Raw genomic sequence first — 17,783 nt, 5'->3', positions numbered from 1 at the left:
AAGAATAATAAACCCTCTAAATAAGATAATTTATATTTACAGTGTGTTACAAGCAAAAACAACTTAGAGTTTTTGGTTATGTGGTATGTATTCATGACATAGCTAGAAAATTCCTTAAAACAGAACATATATGCAGTCGGAGACAATCAGACAAGCTAGGCTTAGCTTGCTGGAAAACAATATAATTAATTAAAAATAATTGACGTATACAAGATATTACAGTTTATGTAAATAAATATACATGACTCATCATTCCCTGGCCTAGCCTACTTATAAGTAGTAGTGCTATGTAATTTATAAACATAAAATAAAAATTCAATACTCCATACACAATACTATAACTGTCAGTGGATGAATTTTCTGATAATAAAAAGGTTCAGGTCCATAGTAGTGTTAATTTTATGTAATTCAGTTTTCAAGCACATTTTAATTTATTGAGTTCATGGGTTTATTTCAACATTTTTTTTAGTTGAGGAGTTCAATTGCTTGCACAATATAGTCTAGTCTAGTCCGAGACTTTATTTGACCCTTTTAATTTATTGTCTTAGTGAGTGAACTTTAAAAGTTGTCTTTCGAATATTGCTATTTTTAGATTTTTCCCAGTAACTTTTAATTTTTATGTAAATCAACCACAAGCTTAATATATATAATGGTGGAGTGTACAATTAATCATAAGAATAAGGAATATAACGGTCATAGGAGAGAATAAGAATCAACCTTAACTTTACATCTATAAAAATTTGATGGATTTTATCAAATTAAAAAAAATGCGGTACATTTTCATAATTATCATTAACTTCACCTATTCAAACTTGAATACTTAAATATGCAATCTTTAACTACTAAATATGCAAACCTGGTAAATTTTATAAAATTAACCAAAAAATTAAAATTTAAATCTAAACCGTAAATGTTAGACCTTAAGTAGTAATAAGTGAACCACTTAACCAAATAAAACATCACTTGAGCAAAGCTCAGAGTGGGCTTATTGATCTGATCTTAGTGTAATATAATTCAAGATGCTAAAAGAATTCAAGGGAAAAGGTACAAATAGGCCATATATTGAACTATTTTAAGCCATCAAATGCAAATAAGCTCCACAATCATCCACGAACTCGACAAAAAAGTGCAATTAGGATTTTTTGCAGGTTAACAACAGGTTTCTGCTGATTAGGATGCCACATATTTATTTTATTTTATATTTTATTATTATTTTATTATCCTACTTGGACTACACTAAGCATTTCATCTCTTCTCTCCGTGTATTGACCAAGAGTCAAAATCAAAATCGAATTACCCTATTTATTCTCCTCCCTTATTTGCGCAAGTTTAAAGCCTTCGTTCGAACTCTCTCTCTCTCTCTCGCTCATTAGCTTCGATTTTCACTTGGAAACTCTGCAATCTGCACTCCCAGTACACTACAAATTAGCTTAATTGTGAAACTATAATGGTGACATATGCTTTGCGTTAAATATTACATAATGAGAAACCTTAAATACTATGTAACTGGAACCATTGTTATTGTGCACTCCCATCACACTACAATCTGTACTCCATTGTTATTCTTCCTCTCTTCGTATATTAATTATTACATAATGAGAAACCTTAAATACTATGTAACTGGAACCAAACAAACTGACTCAGCATAACATATATATTGTAAGAAATTGAATTGAATGTACAAGTTTAACTTTCATATACATGCAAATACAACAAGTGTCTATATCAACTAAGTATATCCTAATCGAAATCCTCATAATCGGAATCCACATCATCAACTAGTTATGGTGGCACCTGAAAGTAACAAACTTTTGCATATTTTGACAACACTGAGGACACTCTACATTCTCTGAAACCTTGTCAAAACTACATGGGTAGTCACCAAGAGCACAACAAGGATGATGTTTTGAAGCATAAATAGGAGTAAGCATCTCATGATGATCTTTGAACGCTTGATCAAAGCCTTTGGCTATTGCACTCTCCTTCCATTTCTCAAATTCATTCATGATTGTCAACATTTTATCTCCTAAGTCACATACAACTATCTCGTTACCTTTGCACAGCATAGCCCATCCGTCACCTGCAAAATCTTTAGCCTCATAGGCTAGCATCTTTTTTAGTCCTTCCACAATTTCATCATGATCCTCATCACAATAAATTTGATCTAAAAATTTGATCCTTGATAAGAATGTGCTTCGAAGACGTGCCCACGTAAACCATGACACAAAAGGTGATTTTGGTGCTTTACAAATGTTGTGTCGAAGAATCGTTGATCCAACTTTCACATTGCTACCAATGTAGCTGATCATAATTGTCAGTTGTGGGTTTAAAGAAACTACTTGCATTACCTTGGAATGGAATGCTTTAACCCATTTTAAGTCATTCCCTCCAATAAAAAAAATGTACTTGTTCTCCTCAACCTAATAAATTAAAATTAGTTAGTGCTATAAAACTATTGCTCGTATAAAATTTAAGCAAAAAGCTAAGAATATATAATAATTTAGTCTGTTTTTGTTAAAGAATTCACAAGTAATCGAAGTTTATTTAGTGTGACAAATTGAATAGGGAGGAATTCAAACAACATATAATTGAGTGCTCAAAGTTTAAAATGATAATGCATACTAGCTTTTCTGTTTGATAGAATTTATTTTAGAGTTTATAGCATATTTTAAGTTACAAATAAAGTATAAGCTCAATTTAATAATAGTGTTTCAAAATATACTATTACTTATTAACTTTCAGATTTAAATTAGCTTTTAACTTATGTATGTCAAACAGAGCCACAATCGCAGTTAATCGAGAAATAGGGCAGTGATGATGAAATTGGACGTACCCACTCGGTCAATGGTTTGAACCCACCCAGCACAAGCTTAGTGCACCAAATTTCTACCTTCCATAGATCTGTTTCCCTTTCACTGGTGTAAATGTTGCTGTAAACCTACTCATCAGTAAATAAATAGATAATTAATTAAGCTGGATGGTAATTCTATATATCATGATACCAATTCAAAATTTTAAATGAATACACGTTCATGACTTAACTAACTAATAAAACATACATTTAAATAAAACATATACCGTAGTACGTACCGGATTTTTTATTTGCTTCTCCATCTCATCCAGCTCCTCAAGCATTAGTCTTTCCATTTTACCAGCGATTTCTACTAATCTCCCATCAATTTCAGGCACCAAACTCCTGATTGCTAACGTCCTATCCTTCAACACATTCTGTAACAAAGGAATTATACTATCTCCTATTTTAACTCCAGTGTGAATCCCTTCAAGAATATCTTCAAGCCTCATCAATATCATGTGCATTGCGTTATGGTGAACAATCCTCCCTTGGTGATCCAGCGAAACAATGATAGCCTCACCCCCTCCTCCTATTTGAAACAATTTCTCTTTAACAAACCGCACAAATCCTGGTGCTACTAATTTCTGTAGATTTCTCACTGAAAGTAATTCTCCTTTATTTACTAATCTTCTATACTCTACTTCCATATGTCTAATATCCCATAATATAGGAGAGTCTAATATGGGAATCCAAAGTACACGCAACTTAGTTTGACTTTGTAAGACTTGAAGTACTACAATCAAATACTTGTCAATATCAAGACTTGACGATATTAACAATAGCAAGCTCCTATTCTTCAACAAATGTAATTCTACCTGCAGTTCACAATTTTTTAATTATATACAATATATTATTTTATATTTGCAATTAACATAATCAATATATAAGCAAACTGGACGTACACAGTACTTAATTAACAATCAAATCAAAAGAAATTATTAATTGTTAAAATTTATGGCTAAGTGGGTAAGCTCATACCATTGCTTGCATATCACCATCATATATGACTTTCTGTTTCCAACCTTTCTTGACATTGAATACTAACTTCAAAACATCCAAATTAGAAGAAGTGGAGAGGATTGGATTCTCATCAAAGAATGCATGACATAATGCATTGTAAGAATCCACTTCTCTCTTTTTTTCTGCATATATCAATTTAAGTATTCATTAATTTAAACTCGCTGCAAGTAATAATAACTTTAATTTACAGCCTACACTTAAATTTATTAAACCTAACCTAGTATCCGGCGGCATTCAGAGATTATGTCTTTGATTTTGAGAGTTAAACTTGAAAGTTGTGTTTCTTCAACTATAAAACACCTACAATAATAAGGAAAACAATAATGACAAACACTATATTCGTACATATTGATTATATATTTATAATAATCAATGTTTCTTCATTTTGGGAAAATACACTTGTAATGACTTATGCACACCTTATCTAAGTTATTTAAAACATATAATAATAAATTGTATAGTGAAATTAAATCTTACCCCGAATGTATATTCATAAGGCTAGAAGTGATATAGGATGCATAACTAAGGATACTTGTGATGATCCAATAGCAACCAATTGGTATGATTGGTGATGAATTATGAGAGGATGATTGTGCAAACTCAACAATATACTTAGTCAAATGTAAAATTGATTTGATAAAATGTGTAACCATTGGCAGAACTTGACTTTCACGCCCCTTGAGAATTGCTAATTTGCGGGACAATCCCTTGTGATTGTGAACAAGGCTGAATTCTCCAAAATTGAGGGAGAAAGCTGCGAACATAATCAAAAGTTTGCCTTCCCACGAAAATGTGGACAACATTTTCAGAAAATACATTACAATCAACCGTGGATCCACATTTTTTGAACACATCAATGACATCTGAATAAAGTAAGAAAATTTTAGAATTATTAAAAAATATTTACGTAAACTACTTATTGCATCATGAAATCGTGATTACAAAGAATCATGAAAATTAGGCATTTGCTATAAACTTTTATAATTAAATTATAGTATGTGGAGAATAATTGCACATTTATAAAGTTACTATTATAGCATATATAATTAAATTGACCTGTTATAATCTGATTTGAAAATTTAAGAAAAACAAATATCTTTTATTATATTTTTTCTTCAAATTAGAGAATTACCTCAAAGGAAAACTGTTTTAATTGATATGGAAGATCCATGTCTTTAGCATATTCCTCCTCACTGTCAAGTTCCTTCTCATCATCGGACCTTTTGTTACTGTTAGATCCCTCCTCGTTTGACTTTTTGTCATCATCAGATTCGTCGCCATTTGAGTCTTCCTCATCAGACTCGTTGTCAATAATATAGTGTCCCTCAAAAGACTTGTCGCCATCAGAGTCTTCCTTATCAGAATCTTCATTTTCATCAATGCTATCTCCCATCTAAATCATATATCATCCAACGAAATATATAGACCAAAACACAACAAACTCATTAAAATTCAATTAAATTATCAGGTATGAAATCCGATCCATATATAAATCACCTGCGAAATGTTTTGTTCTTTTTAGTGATTTATAGTGAAACTATATTATGAGCAATTATTATTTATTAATGACACTTAGATATATAGTTAGATATACAATGAATGTTTTTGTCCTGCAATTTTTTCATCAAAAAAACTCTTGAGAAATTTATATAATATATACTTATAACATAGAGATTAAATTCTCACCTAACAACCAATTTCTTACCTCATTCCGTATAACATATATAAAGATTTAAATAGTTCGAAATATACATAAAACTTCTAACAAATACTTGATATATATGAACTAGAACTTACTCGTACAAAATAAAACTTGAAGTTTAACATCAATGTAAATTAATAGTAAATACACAAACCATGGTAGGATAGAGAATGCTCTTCACCAAATCGAAGATAACATTAATTTTAAAATTTTCTTTGCCATCTGGATCATGTGTACTCATAACTTCTTCCAAGATAACACTTTCATTGATGTGTGAAACTGCCATCTTTGATTGAGACAAAGACTGGTTTGTCTATTTACTAGGGTAATTAAAGAGAGCTTGCAGGATTTAGGCGGGGAAGGAGCAGAAAAAATGTTGTTGGTTTGTGAATCAATTGTGTAGTTAACCTCTTATGTTTATAGGATTAGAATTGGATCGGAATGGGATGAAATGGAACAATTCTTTGCTTCAATTGTGAGCAAATAAGTGGAATCAATTTATTTGCTTTAACTATATAATATGGTGAGTATAGATGCCAAATTTAATTAATAAGTATATACCATAATTTTGATATCTAATATGATACAAAATGAAATATTTTACTTTGCCCACCAAGAAGTAAAATATTATCTAACATTGAGAAAATTTAACAATATTAATCTTCAGCTAATGCTCTATCGTATCCTTAAGTACTCTCCATGACATGGAGTATTTCAATGATCATATAAGACAACTTAAAAGAAATTAAATCAGGAATAGTTCACAAAATATTTAGGACATTAAAGTTTTTTTGTTTTTTTTTTCTTGCAACACACTCCAAATATAAAAGAAAGTGAAAAGAGGATGTGCGTGCTACTCACTTTGTCCCATAGAGATTTACTTTACATCATAATTTGTTAAGAGTGAATCAAGAAAATGAACAAAATTTGAAGAGATAGGAGTCATCTTTTGTTCTTGAATTGCTTGCAATGCAGTTATCTTAATTATAAAAGATGAGAGAAGTGAATGTTATGGATACAAAAGAAAGGGTCCAAGAATATATTGATAGATTGTGGCCTAGTGAACAAAATAAAAGAGTGCAATTTTTTAGATATACGAATAATCTTTTTGTTCATGTTGCAATACAGTCCAAGATGGATTACAAAAAGAATGAAGAGAGGTGAGCAAATTTTGGTGAAAATTATTAAAAATTCCTTTTACTTCGTTATGTAGTTATGTTTCTATTCTTTTTTTCTTTTCTTTTTTTCTTTTTTTTTTGACCAATATGTTGCTAATCTTATATTCTGAAATTTAATAAAGTTGTGGAATAATCAAATTTATTTGCTCCAATTGTATGACAAATGTCATCCTTCACATATATATTTGAAAAAGCATCTATCACTTGAGCATAACTCACGGTGGGCTAGCATATTAATATGATTTCAGCACAATAAACTTTAAGCTGCTCAAAAAGATTTGATATGATGTAACTTTTAGACCAAATTATATTAAAGTAGGGGTGAGGAGCCCCTGTGGATTAGCTCAAAGTGGTAAATCACCTAATTTTAAAGTCCACAGATTAGTGACAAGTAAAAATGAGATGAATTTCTTACACTTTTGATATCAAATTTTGATATTTTATCATAGAAATTTTTAAAGGAGCTTTATTCTATCTTTTATTTTACCTTTAATATAATTTTTATTTATATCAAATAATGATATTTTGTCATTAACATTTTTAAATTTATTTGAACTTCACACCCGCCCATATATATGATTAATTGCTCATAACTTGTTTTAAAAAAAAATCCTTAAAAATGCTTTTGATGACAACTCCAAAATGCATAGCTTTGACTTGTTCACATACAGTACAAATACCAATTTAGTTAAACTTTAACAATTACAAGGTTCCAAATTTAACTTCAGCCGATTGACCTTTTTGATCGGTATGAGCAATCTAAATTGGTTTGATTAGAGTATTTCACTCCAATGCAAGATAAAGGAAATATCAATGCTCATATAAAGGAAATCAAGATTATTCAACAAAACTTTAGGAAACAAGCTAAGAGCTCTTTGTGTGTTTGCTTGGAAAATACTCTAAATATAAAAGAAGAGTGAAAAGAAAAAGTGGTTCTGATTTTGTCTTGATTTACTTTGCACCATAAATTGTTAAGAGTGAATTAAGTGAACAAAATTTGAAGAAATTAGTCTTGCTCACAATGCAAGTATTCTAAATATAAAAGGTGATAAAAATAAATGTGTAACACATTTTCAAGTTATATCTAAAATTTAAAAAAACAAAAAACAAAAAAACAAAAAACAAAAAACAAAAAACAAACAAACAAACAAAAACAAAAACAAACGAAGTGCACTTATTATGGTATTAGAATATATAATATAATTATGAAAGAATTGCTTGTCTGTACTAATTAACTTGTTTATGTTATTATATTTGAGTTAATTTTTAAAATGATGGTTTGATTATTGTATTTATCAATTATATATGTCCATCAACATTTTAGTTCATAGAAATTAATCATCGGACTATTATTACTTTAATTTTTCACCCGGTCAATTTAGTTAAACTTTGACAACCAAATTCAACTCCAAATTATTGACCTTCTTGATCGGTACGGTATGAGCAATCTAAATTAGTTTACCTCCTTGGATTATAGTATTTCACTCCGCATGCAAGAAAGAAGATATCAATGCTCATATAAAGAAAATCAAGATCATCCAACAAAACTTTAGGAAACAAGCTAAGAGCTCTTTTGTTTTTACTTGGAACACACTCTAAATATAAAAGTAGAGCCAAAAGAAAAAGTGATTCTAATTTTGTCTATAAGGAATTTACTTTGCACCGTAAATTGTTAAGAGTGGATTAAGAAAGTGAACAAAATTTGAAGAAATTATTCTTACTCGCAATGCAAGTATTCTAAATATAAAAGGTGATAAAAGTGGATGTGAAACACATTTCAAATTATATATAAAGTAATTTTAATTAAAAAAAAAAACAAATGGCACTTTTTTTAGTACTGTTGACTATATTATATTATTGTAGTATCGGTTCATGTATACTTTCTCAACCTGTTGAAGCACAAAGAGCCAAGACCGTCTCCGCTAAGGCTTCATCTCATGACCTCCTTCTCATATGGGAGAGTCACTACATGTCATTTGAACACGAGGTGCTTGGCAACAAAGGGCACGTATTATGGTATTAGAATATATAATTATGAAAGAATTGTTTGTCTGTACTAATTATCTTGTTATGTTATTATATCAGAGTTAATTTTTAAAATGATGGCTTGATTATTGTATTTATCAACTATATATGTCCATCAACATTTTATTTTATAGAAATTAATCATCTGACTATTACTTTAATTTTTCACCCGGCCAATTTAGTTCTCCATCATGATGCTATTAAATTAAACTAGTATAAAATGTGAGCACAAAATTAAAATATCAAAATTTTCACTTAATTTGACCCTCAGCTCTAACAAATTCTTTCATAAGTCATTAAAAACAAAACAAAATAAATAAAATAAAATAAATTGGTTGTTACTTATGAGAAAAAATATAATATTTATGAATTGAAGAAAAGTGTGAAAGAAAAATGTAATAGGAATGTGCCCATTAAGTTGTTTATGGGTCAAAGACTGAAATGGGAACGTAACAAACCAAAAGAAGACAAAAATATGAAACTTTTGAAACATGACAAAAAAAGGGGAAAAACTCATTTGGCAAATTAGTTTCTTGTCAGATAATTTTTTTTTTGCAGTCAAACTTTTATTTTTTGTCTTGACCGCAAAAAATAAAAAATAAAAACCAAACAAAATTATCTGACAAGAAACTCATTTGTCAAATGAGTTTTTCCTATTTTTATCTAATTTTTAAAATTTTTCTATTTTTATCAACTTCTTTTGGTTTGTTTCTCAGTCTTTGTATAAATAATAGATATATGTACAGTTCTTTACACTAAATACAAAGAAGGAAAGAATCCCTTTATTCTTCCATCATTGAACATATCTATTCACTAAAAAATTTAAAGTAAATAAATAAATAAATAAATAAAAGGTGACCTTCTGCATTGCCAGCAAAGTACAAAACATCACTTCTTTAAATTAAAGCAGAGTGTACAACTACAGATTTAGCTTTCAAGATAAGCACACCACAAACATTTCTTTGTATAAGATTAATAATTGTTCACAACAAAACAAAACATAAGATGTATAAATAAAATACATAAATCCAAAAAAAAAAAAAAAGATTTTGATGGCAACTCCAAAATGCAGAAAGCTTTGACATGTACATACATACAGATACCAATTTAGTTAAACCTTGAGCTGTTGTTCCTCTTTCCCCACCATTTTTTTCGCATTTTATTATTAACCAATTCGTCGTTTCCCTGCAGCTTATGCAATATAACCTTGGTTTCCCTTAGCCTTGTTCCGTAGTCTTTCTTCCAAGCTTCAAACATTTGTTTGAGCCTTCTGAGCTCGCGGTCAGGATTCAAGTTAGCGTCGACCTGGCCTGATTTGACCTCGACCAAGAACTTGGCATCATCGCCGAATACTTGACTCCTTTGCTCAAACTCTTCCGCCAGTCGGCTTATCACGCTCATAGGCCTCACTCCACTGCTGCTGTCGCGGTTGTTCCTGTTGCTCCCTGCTTCAATTCCCAACTGGATTGATTCTCTATCGTCACTCATTGTATTCACCGATGCATCGGAGTTCCTCTCCATATCATCCAGAGCAAGGCTTTTCTTAGCAATAGACAGGCTGGATTGTAGCGATCTCATTTGCTTTTGCCAAACCTCTTCCATTGACTTCATTTTCAGCTCGTATTCTGACCAACGGTTTTCATACTGCTGCAGCCGCTGGTGTAGGATGTCATTCTCCTCTTCTTTTTCTCTAAGTGCAGCTTCAGCCCTTAAAACGCGGCGTTGTAGTTCAGATAGAAATGAGGACTTCACCAGCACCTCTTCACACTCATTACCCTGTAGAAATTGAAAAGCCAGCAATTGGTCGGGATTGCAACAAAACTCAGAACTATATATAATTTTCCCAAAATATCATAGTGTGGGTAGGACTGTAGGAGTGATTTTCTGGTTATGATTTTGAATAACATTGAGGTTCGTTATAATAGAAGATTAAGCAGGCCTCCTGGCAAGGTGTAATGATCAGATAATGCCCAGCCATCGAACATGAGCTCTGCTCATTGGTGTATGTTCCAAACGCTAAAGCTTAGATTATTCTTCTACTCAGTACTGTGCAAACATTGTAGGGAGCTTTAATTTGCACACTTCTGAGTTCTGAACATCCAGATGTATTGCAAGAGGATATAGTTTTCTGAGGTAAAAAACACATTTAGAATCCGAGAAATGAATTCCAATTTTTTTTAGTGTTTCGGTACTCAAGCAAAATGAAGTCAAATCAAAATATTCATCCTATACTCAAAATACATTTTTAATATATTAAAAGTACATTATTTTTATTTCAAAAAAAAAAAGTACATTATTTTTGTACATAAAATACATTATTTTAGGGTACATTATTTTTGTATTGAATGTACATTATTTTATAGTACTATAAAATAATGTACCTTCAGTACAAAACTAATGTAGCTTATGTTCATGGTCCATACAACTATGTGGAACATGGTCCACACAATAATTTGCCCACCCGAACTATCTCATTGGGTTAATTTTGTTTTGTTTTTATTTTTTTTCACAGTCAAACTTTTATTTTTTGTTTTGACCACAAAACAAAACAAAATTATCTTATAAGAAACTCATTTGTCAAATGAGTTTTTCTTATGTTGTCCAATTTTCAAAATTTTTCTATTTTCCTCAACTTCTTTTGATTTATTCTCATTTCAATCTTTGACTCAATAGTTTATTCATATATAAATAATAGATATCTATATAGTTCTTTACGTTGAATACAAAGAATCAAAGAATCTCTTTATTCTTCCATCATTGAACATATATATCTATTCGCTACAAAATTTAAAGTAATAAATAAATAAATAAATAAGGTAACCATCTGAGTTCTGCAGTGCCAGCAAAGTACAAAGCATCACTTCTTTAAATTATTAAAGCAGAGTCTACAACTACAGATACCAATTTAGTTGAACTTTCACAATCACAAGGTTCTAAATTTAACTCCAGCCTATTGACTTTCTTGATCATTATAAGCAATTTGAATTGGTTTACCTCTCTTGATTAGAGTATTTCACTCCCAATGTAAGATAAAGGAAATATCAATGCTCATATAAAAGACATCAAGATCATTCAACAAAACTTTAAGTGTTAGGATCGATACGGGTTCACAACACCTAATTACAATAACAACTTGGGCTGGAAATAATGAGAATATTTCCAGTGTAAGATTTAGAATAAATCATACACTGAATAAAGCAATTTGAAGAAGAATTTTCTGTATTGGCAAAAGGATATTACAACAGGAGTTACAAATATAACTCTCTATCTCTCTCTAAAGATACTTTGCTATGCTACGAATTTCTATCTGAGATGGGATGATTTACAATGACAATGGATTGCCTATTTATAGCAAACCCAAGTGAATATTAGCCTTAGATTTGTGCCTAGAATTGTGTGCATTGAGATTTGCAATTCCTGCAAACATTTAATGCAAATCTACTTCCTGACACAATTCTTTAATTCCTTAACTTAAGCCTTAGCTAAAACCTTAGCTAAAAGCTTAGCTAGAACCTTAGCTAAAACTTTAGCTAACACCTTAGCTAAAAGCTTAGCTAGAACCTTAGCTAAAACCTTGGCTCCAAACCTTAGCTAATTTCCACATGTGACTTTATTCTTTACATTAAGAAACAAGCTAAGAGCTCTTTTGTTTTTGCTTGGAACACACTCTAAACATAAAACAAGAGTACTGAAAAGAAAAAGTGGTTCTGATTTTGTCTATTAGGGATTTACTTTGCACCATAAATTATTAATTAAGAGTGAATTAAGAAAGTGAACAAAATTTGAAGAAATTATTCTTGCTCACAATGCAAGTATTCTAAATATAAAAGGTGATAAAAGTGGATGTGTAACACATTTTCAAGTTAATTATATCTAAAGTTTTTTTTTAAATGATGGAAATTCAATAACGAAGAAAATATAATTAAAATTAACACCATAATAATATGGGTAACACTTGTGTGAGACCGTCTCACGTGTCTCAATCCGTGAAACGGGTGACCTCTATTTAATGTGTCAAATCTTTGATTAATGGGTTAGACTTTTTACCCCATTAATCAAATACCCAACCTGTCTCACGGATTGAGACCCGTGAGACAGTTCTACACAACAAGTTTTTGTCTAATAATATTCCCTAGAACCATAGTTTATATTACCTATAATAATTTTATACAGTCAAATTAGATTTTATAAAAAATATTCATATTGACTAATAGTACTTAATGTGGATGCATGTCTCCAAATTTTATTGAATTATTATCAGGGAAAAATGCTTCCTATCCGAATGAGAAGCCATACAATTTAACACAATGAGAAACCAAACTTTCATATGCATATGCAAATACATCAAGTGTATGTCATCAATATCAAACTAGGTACATCCTAATTAATCAGAATCCTCATCATCATGACAATAGAGACCCGCCTCATCATCATAAGCACTGCCGTGGCAGCACTTAAAAGTGACAAATTTTTGCATACCGTGACAACATTCAAGGCATTTTACATCCTCTGGGACACTCTCAAAATTACATGGATATTTAAGAGCACATCGATGATGATGATGTAGTGAAGTAAAGGTAGAATGAAGCATCTCATCATGATAATCTTTGAATGCTTGGTCAAAGCCTTTAGCTGTTGCATTCTCCTTCCATTTCTCATATTCAATCATGACCTTCAACATTTTATCTCCTTGGTCACATACAACTATCTTGTTCCCTTTGCATAGCATAGCCCAATCATTAACTACTAAATCGTTAGCTTCATAGGCTAACAACTTTTTCACTCTTCTCAAAATTTCATCACACTCTTCATCACCATGAGTCTCTTCTACAAATTTAATTCTTGACATGAATATGCTTTGAAGCCGTGCCCAAAAAAACCATGAAGGAACAGGATCTCCTATTACTTTGCAATCTTTGTCTTCAGCAATCATTGATGCTACTTTCATGTTACTACCAACGTAGGACATCTTAATCTTTGATTGTGGGTTAAACTGATTTTGTAACATTACCTTGGACTCAAATGTTTTAACATATTGTATGTCATGCCCACCAATTAAAAAAATGCACCTGTTCTTTTCAACCTGATAAATCCAAACAATTCAAGTTAGTGTCTATAAAATTACTAATGCTATAAAATTTTAAAAATATAAAAGATTGTGCAACCAGTCGTTGATTTTATTATTATTATATTTATTTATATTCATATTTATATTTTTTTTGGTTAAAAATCACAAGTATTGTGATATTTAGGAAGTTACTAATGAATAGGAACAAAACTTATTTCAAACATTTCTGTAGAATTCCCCAAAGTACGGTGTAAACGAGAATATAATGACATATATGGTTATTTCTTATATTTATTATTTATCAGTTAGCAAATTTTTTCTTCTTTACATATTTTCTTTAATAATATATTCTTGTACTTTTAAAATTTGAGCATTCATGTTTGTTTTTTAAAGTAAAAACTAGAACCATTATTAATACGAAGAAGCAAGTAAAGAATGAATACAATCCGGAGGATTGGTATTCCAGGAGTGGGAATCAAACTGAGACTCTGAGAACCTGTAGCTTTGACTAATGTATGAGTTATCAAGTTCACTGATCTCCTAATTAAACGACGACATACTATAACATGAAAATGTGCCATGATAGATAAACAATTACTCTCAACATAAGTTACATAACCAATGTGGGAAAGATCAACCATTTATGTTTAATATATAGTATTTTAATAAAAACTTTAAATATATATATAAATTTTATATACTAATATTAAATTAAATATTATGCAGAATTGTTGCAAAAAATATTATGCAGAATTAAACTGTATATAATTTAAAAGACTCTAACCCACATTAGACAAATTAAATAAAGTGGGAGAAAGAATAGTTGCATTATTTGTGACATAGCAGTGATGAAGTTGGACATACCCACTTGGGTATTCTGTAACCCAACTCTGCCACAAGCTTAGTGCACCAAGTGTCTATCTTCCATAAATCTTTTTCCTTCTTACTTGTGAAAATGTTACTATCAACCTATTCATAAAAATAAAATGTTAATCATTTACAATTTTAAATTGAAGGAATATATGTACGGGAGTTAACGAACTAATAAAACATACATTAAAATAAACATACCGGATTTTGTATTTGCTCTTCAATGTCACGGAACCAATCATTTATTATACCATCCACTTTATTAGCGACTTCACTTATCTTCCTGTCAATGTCTGGAATCAAATCCCTCACCGTCGAAACTCTTTCCGTCAAAACTTTTTGTAATAAAGGAATTACGCTATCTCCAATCTTAATTCCATCAGACATCCTTACACAAATATCTAAACCTCTCATCAATACCATGTGCATTGCATTACGGTGAACCATCCTTCCATTATGATCTGGTGAAACAATTATAGGCTCACCTCCTATTTGGAAATCTGGAAAGAAGTTCTCTTTAACAAACCGTACAAATCTTGGTGCTACTGATTTCTGTACATTTCTCACTGAGAGTAGTCCTGATTCATTTACAAAACTTTTATATTGTTCTTTCATATGTTTAATATCCCATAATGTAGAAGAGTAATATCGGAATCCAAAGTACATGCAATTGAACATCCTTTTGTATGAAATGAAGTAATGAAATCAAGTACGGGTGCATGTCAAGACTTGGTGAAATTAACAGTAGCAAGCTCTTATTCTTCAAAACATGTAATTCTACCTGCAATTCAAAAAATATATATATATTATTTTTCTATTTAACAATTAACATAATCAATATATATAAGCAAATTGGACGTACATACAGTACTTAATAATTAGCAATCAAATCAAAAGAAATTATTAATGGTTGAAATTGATGGCTAAGTGCGTAAGCTCATACCATTTGTTTGCGAGCACCATCATATATGAGTTTGTGTTTCCCACCTTTCTTGACATTGAATACTAACTTCAAAACATCCAAATTAGAAGAAGTAGAAGGGATTGGATTCTCATCAAAGAATGCATGACATAATGCATTGTAAGAATCAACTTCTCTCTTTTTCTCTGCATATATCAATTCAAGTACTCATTAATTTAAACTCACAGGCAAGAAATAATAATAACTTTAATTTCCTATATTTGAATTTTTTTTTTTTGAGGAATCCTATACTTGAATTTATTAAACCTAACCTAGTATTGGACGACAATCGGAGATTACGCCTTTGATTTTGACGGTTAAACTGGACAGTTGTGTTTCGCTACCCACGAAACACCTACAATAATATAATAACGAAAACAATAATGACAAACACTATATCTATACATATTGATATTGATTATATATTGTATCGTGAAATTAAATCTTACGTACCTTGAATGCATACTCATAAGGCCAGAAGTGAAATAGGATGCATAAGTAAGGATACTTGTGACGATCCAATAGCAACCAATTGGTATGATTGATGATGAATAGTGAGAAGATGATTGTGCAAGCTCAACAATATACTCAGTCAAACGTAAGATTGATTTGATTAAATGTGTAACGATTGGCAAAAGATGACTTTCACGACCCTTGAGAATTGCCAATTTGCCTGACAACCCTTTGTGACCGTGAACAATGCTCAATTCTCCAAGATAGAGGGAGAAAGATGCCAGCATAATCAAAAGCTTTCCTTCCCAGGAAAATGTGGACAACATTTTCAGAAAATAGATTACAATCCACATTTTTTGAACACATCAATGACATCTGAATAAAGCAAGAAAATCTTAAAATTATTAACTACTTATTGCATCATGAAATCGTGATACTGTTTTACAAAGACTTACGAAAATTAGACATTTACTATAAAATTTTCTAATTAAATTATAGTATGAAAAGAATAATTGCACATTCATAAAGTTACTATTATAGCAGATATAATTGACCTATTATAATCTGATTGGAAAATTTAAGAAAAACAAATATCTTTTAATTTTTTTCTTCAAATTAGAGAATTACCTCAAAGGAAAATTTTTTTAATTGATAGGGAAGTTCCATGTCTTTGGCATATAGCTCCTCACTACCAAATTCCTTCTCATCATCAAACCTTTTGTTACTGTCAGATCCCTTCTCATCATCAAACTCGTTGCCATTACAGTCTTCTTCATCAGACTTGTCACTATTAGAGTCTTCCTCATCAGACTTGTCGCCATTAGGATCTTCCTTATCAGAATCTTCATCTTCATCAATACTATCTCCGATCTAAATCATATATCATCCAACGAAATATATATAGACCAAAACACAACAAACTCATTAAAATCCTAATAAGTTATTATGCATGAAATCCGATCCATATACAAATCATCCTGCGGAATATAATGTTACTAATTTATTTTTTTTAGTGATTTAGAGTGAAACTATATTATGAGAAATTATTATTTATTAACGGCACTTAGATGTACTGTTAGATATACAATAATACAATGAATGTTTTTGTTCTGCATTCTTTTCATCAAAAAACTCTTCAAAATTTTTTATATAATATATACTATAACTAACGTAGAGAATAAATTCCCACCTAACAACCAAGTTATTACCTCATTCAATATAACATATATAAAGATTTAAATAGTTAGAATTCGATAAAACATGAAATCTATATATACCATAAACTTCAAGTTCTTACCTCATTCAATATAACATATATAAAGATTTAAATAGTTAGAATTCGATAAAACATGAAACCTATATATACCATAAAACTTCTAACAAATACTTGATATATATGTACTAGAACTTACTCCGACAAAATAAAACTTGAAGTTTAACATCAATGTAAATTAATAGTAAATACAAAAACCGTGGTAGGATAGAGAATTCTCTTCACCAAATCGAAGATAACATTAATTTTAAAATTTTCTTTGCCATCTGGATCATGTGTACTCATAACTTTTTCCAAGATAACATTTTCATTGATGTGTGAAACTGCCATCTTTGATTGACACAAAGATTGGTTTGTCTATTTACTAGGGTAATTAAAG

At 30.4% G+C, this 17,783-nt stretch overlaps 3 protein-coding genes across 3 annotated transcripts; all 3 read right to left on the bottom strand.

The window, feature by feature from the left end:
* Positions 1-1,636: 1,636 nt before the first annotated feature.
* LOC116004196 (protein SIEVE ELEMENT OCCLUSION B-like) lies at positions 1,637-5,945 on the bottom strand. The gene is made up of 8 exons (XM_031244149.1): positions 5,731-5,945; positions 5,007-5,267; positions 4,352-4,737; positions 4,092-4,174; positions 3,833-3,996; positions 3,091-3,669; positions 2,834-2,938; positions 1,637-2,420 (listed from the first exon to the last, which is right to left on the bottom strand). Exons 1-8 carry the CDS (start codon positions 5,860-5,862, stop codon positions 1,779-1,781), a joined length of 2,352 nt encoding a protein of 783 aa, XP_031100009.1. The 5' UTR covers positions 5,863-5,945; the 3' UTR covers positions 1,637-1,778.
* A 3,926-nt stretch (positions 5,946-9,871) lies between these two features.
* LOC116005039 (myosin-1-like) lies at positions 9,872-10,831 on the bottom strand. The gene has a single exon (XM_031245262.1). The coding sequence runs from the start codon at positions 10,388-10,390 to the stop codon at positions 9,887-9,889; it is 504 nt and encodes a 167-aa protein (XP_031101122.1). The 5' UTR covers positions 10,391-10,831; the 3' UTR covers positions 9,872-9,886.
* A 2,246-nt stretch (positions 10,832-13,077) lies between these two features.
* LOC116005038 (protein SIEVE ELEMENT OCCLUSION B-like) lies at positions 13,078-17,383 on the bottom strand. The gene is made up of 7 exons (XM_031245261.1): positions 16,759-17,383; positions 16,132-16,506; positions 15,951-16,033; positions 15,661-15,824; positions 14,919-15,498; positions 14,712-14,816; positions 13,078-13,862 (listed from the first exon to the last, which is right to left on the bottom strand). Exons 5-7 carry the CDS (start codon positions 15,393-15,395, stop codon positions 13,164-13,166), a joined length of 1,281 nt encoding a protein of 426 aa, XP_031101121.1. The 5' UTR covers positions 15,396-15,498; positions 15,661-15,824; positions 15,951-16,033; positions 16,132-16,506; positions 16,759-17,383; the 3' UTR covers positions 13,078-13,163.
* Between the last annotated feature and the right edge of the window lie 400 nt (positions 17,384-17,783).

The sequence above is a fragment of the Ipomoea triloba genome, chromosome 14 (assembly GCF_003576645.1).
Source record: "Ipomoea triloba cultivar NCNSP0323 chromosome 14, ASM357664v1".
Lineage (NCBI taxonomy): Eukaryota > Viridiplantae > Streptophyta > Magnoliopsida > Solanales > Convolvulaceae > Ipomoea > Ipomoea triloba.
Note: the sequence above shows the minus strand (reverse complement) of the source record. Positions and strands in the feature narration are given on the sequence as shown.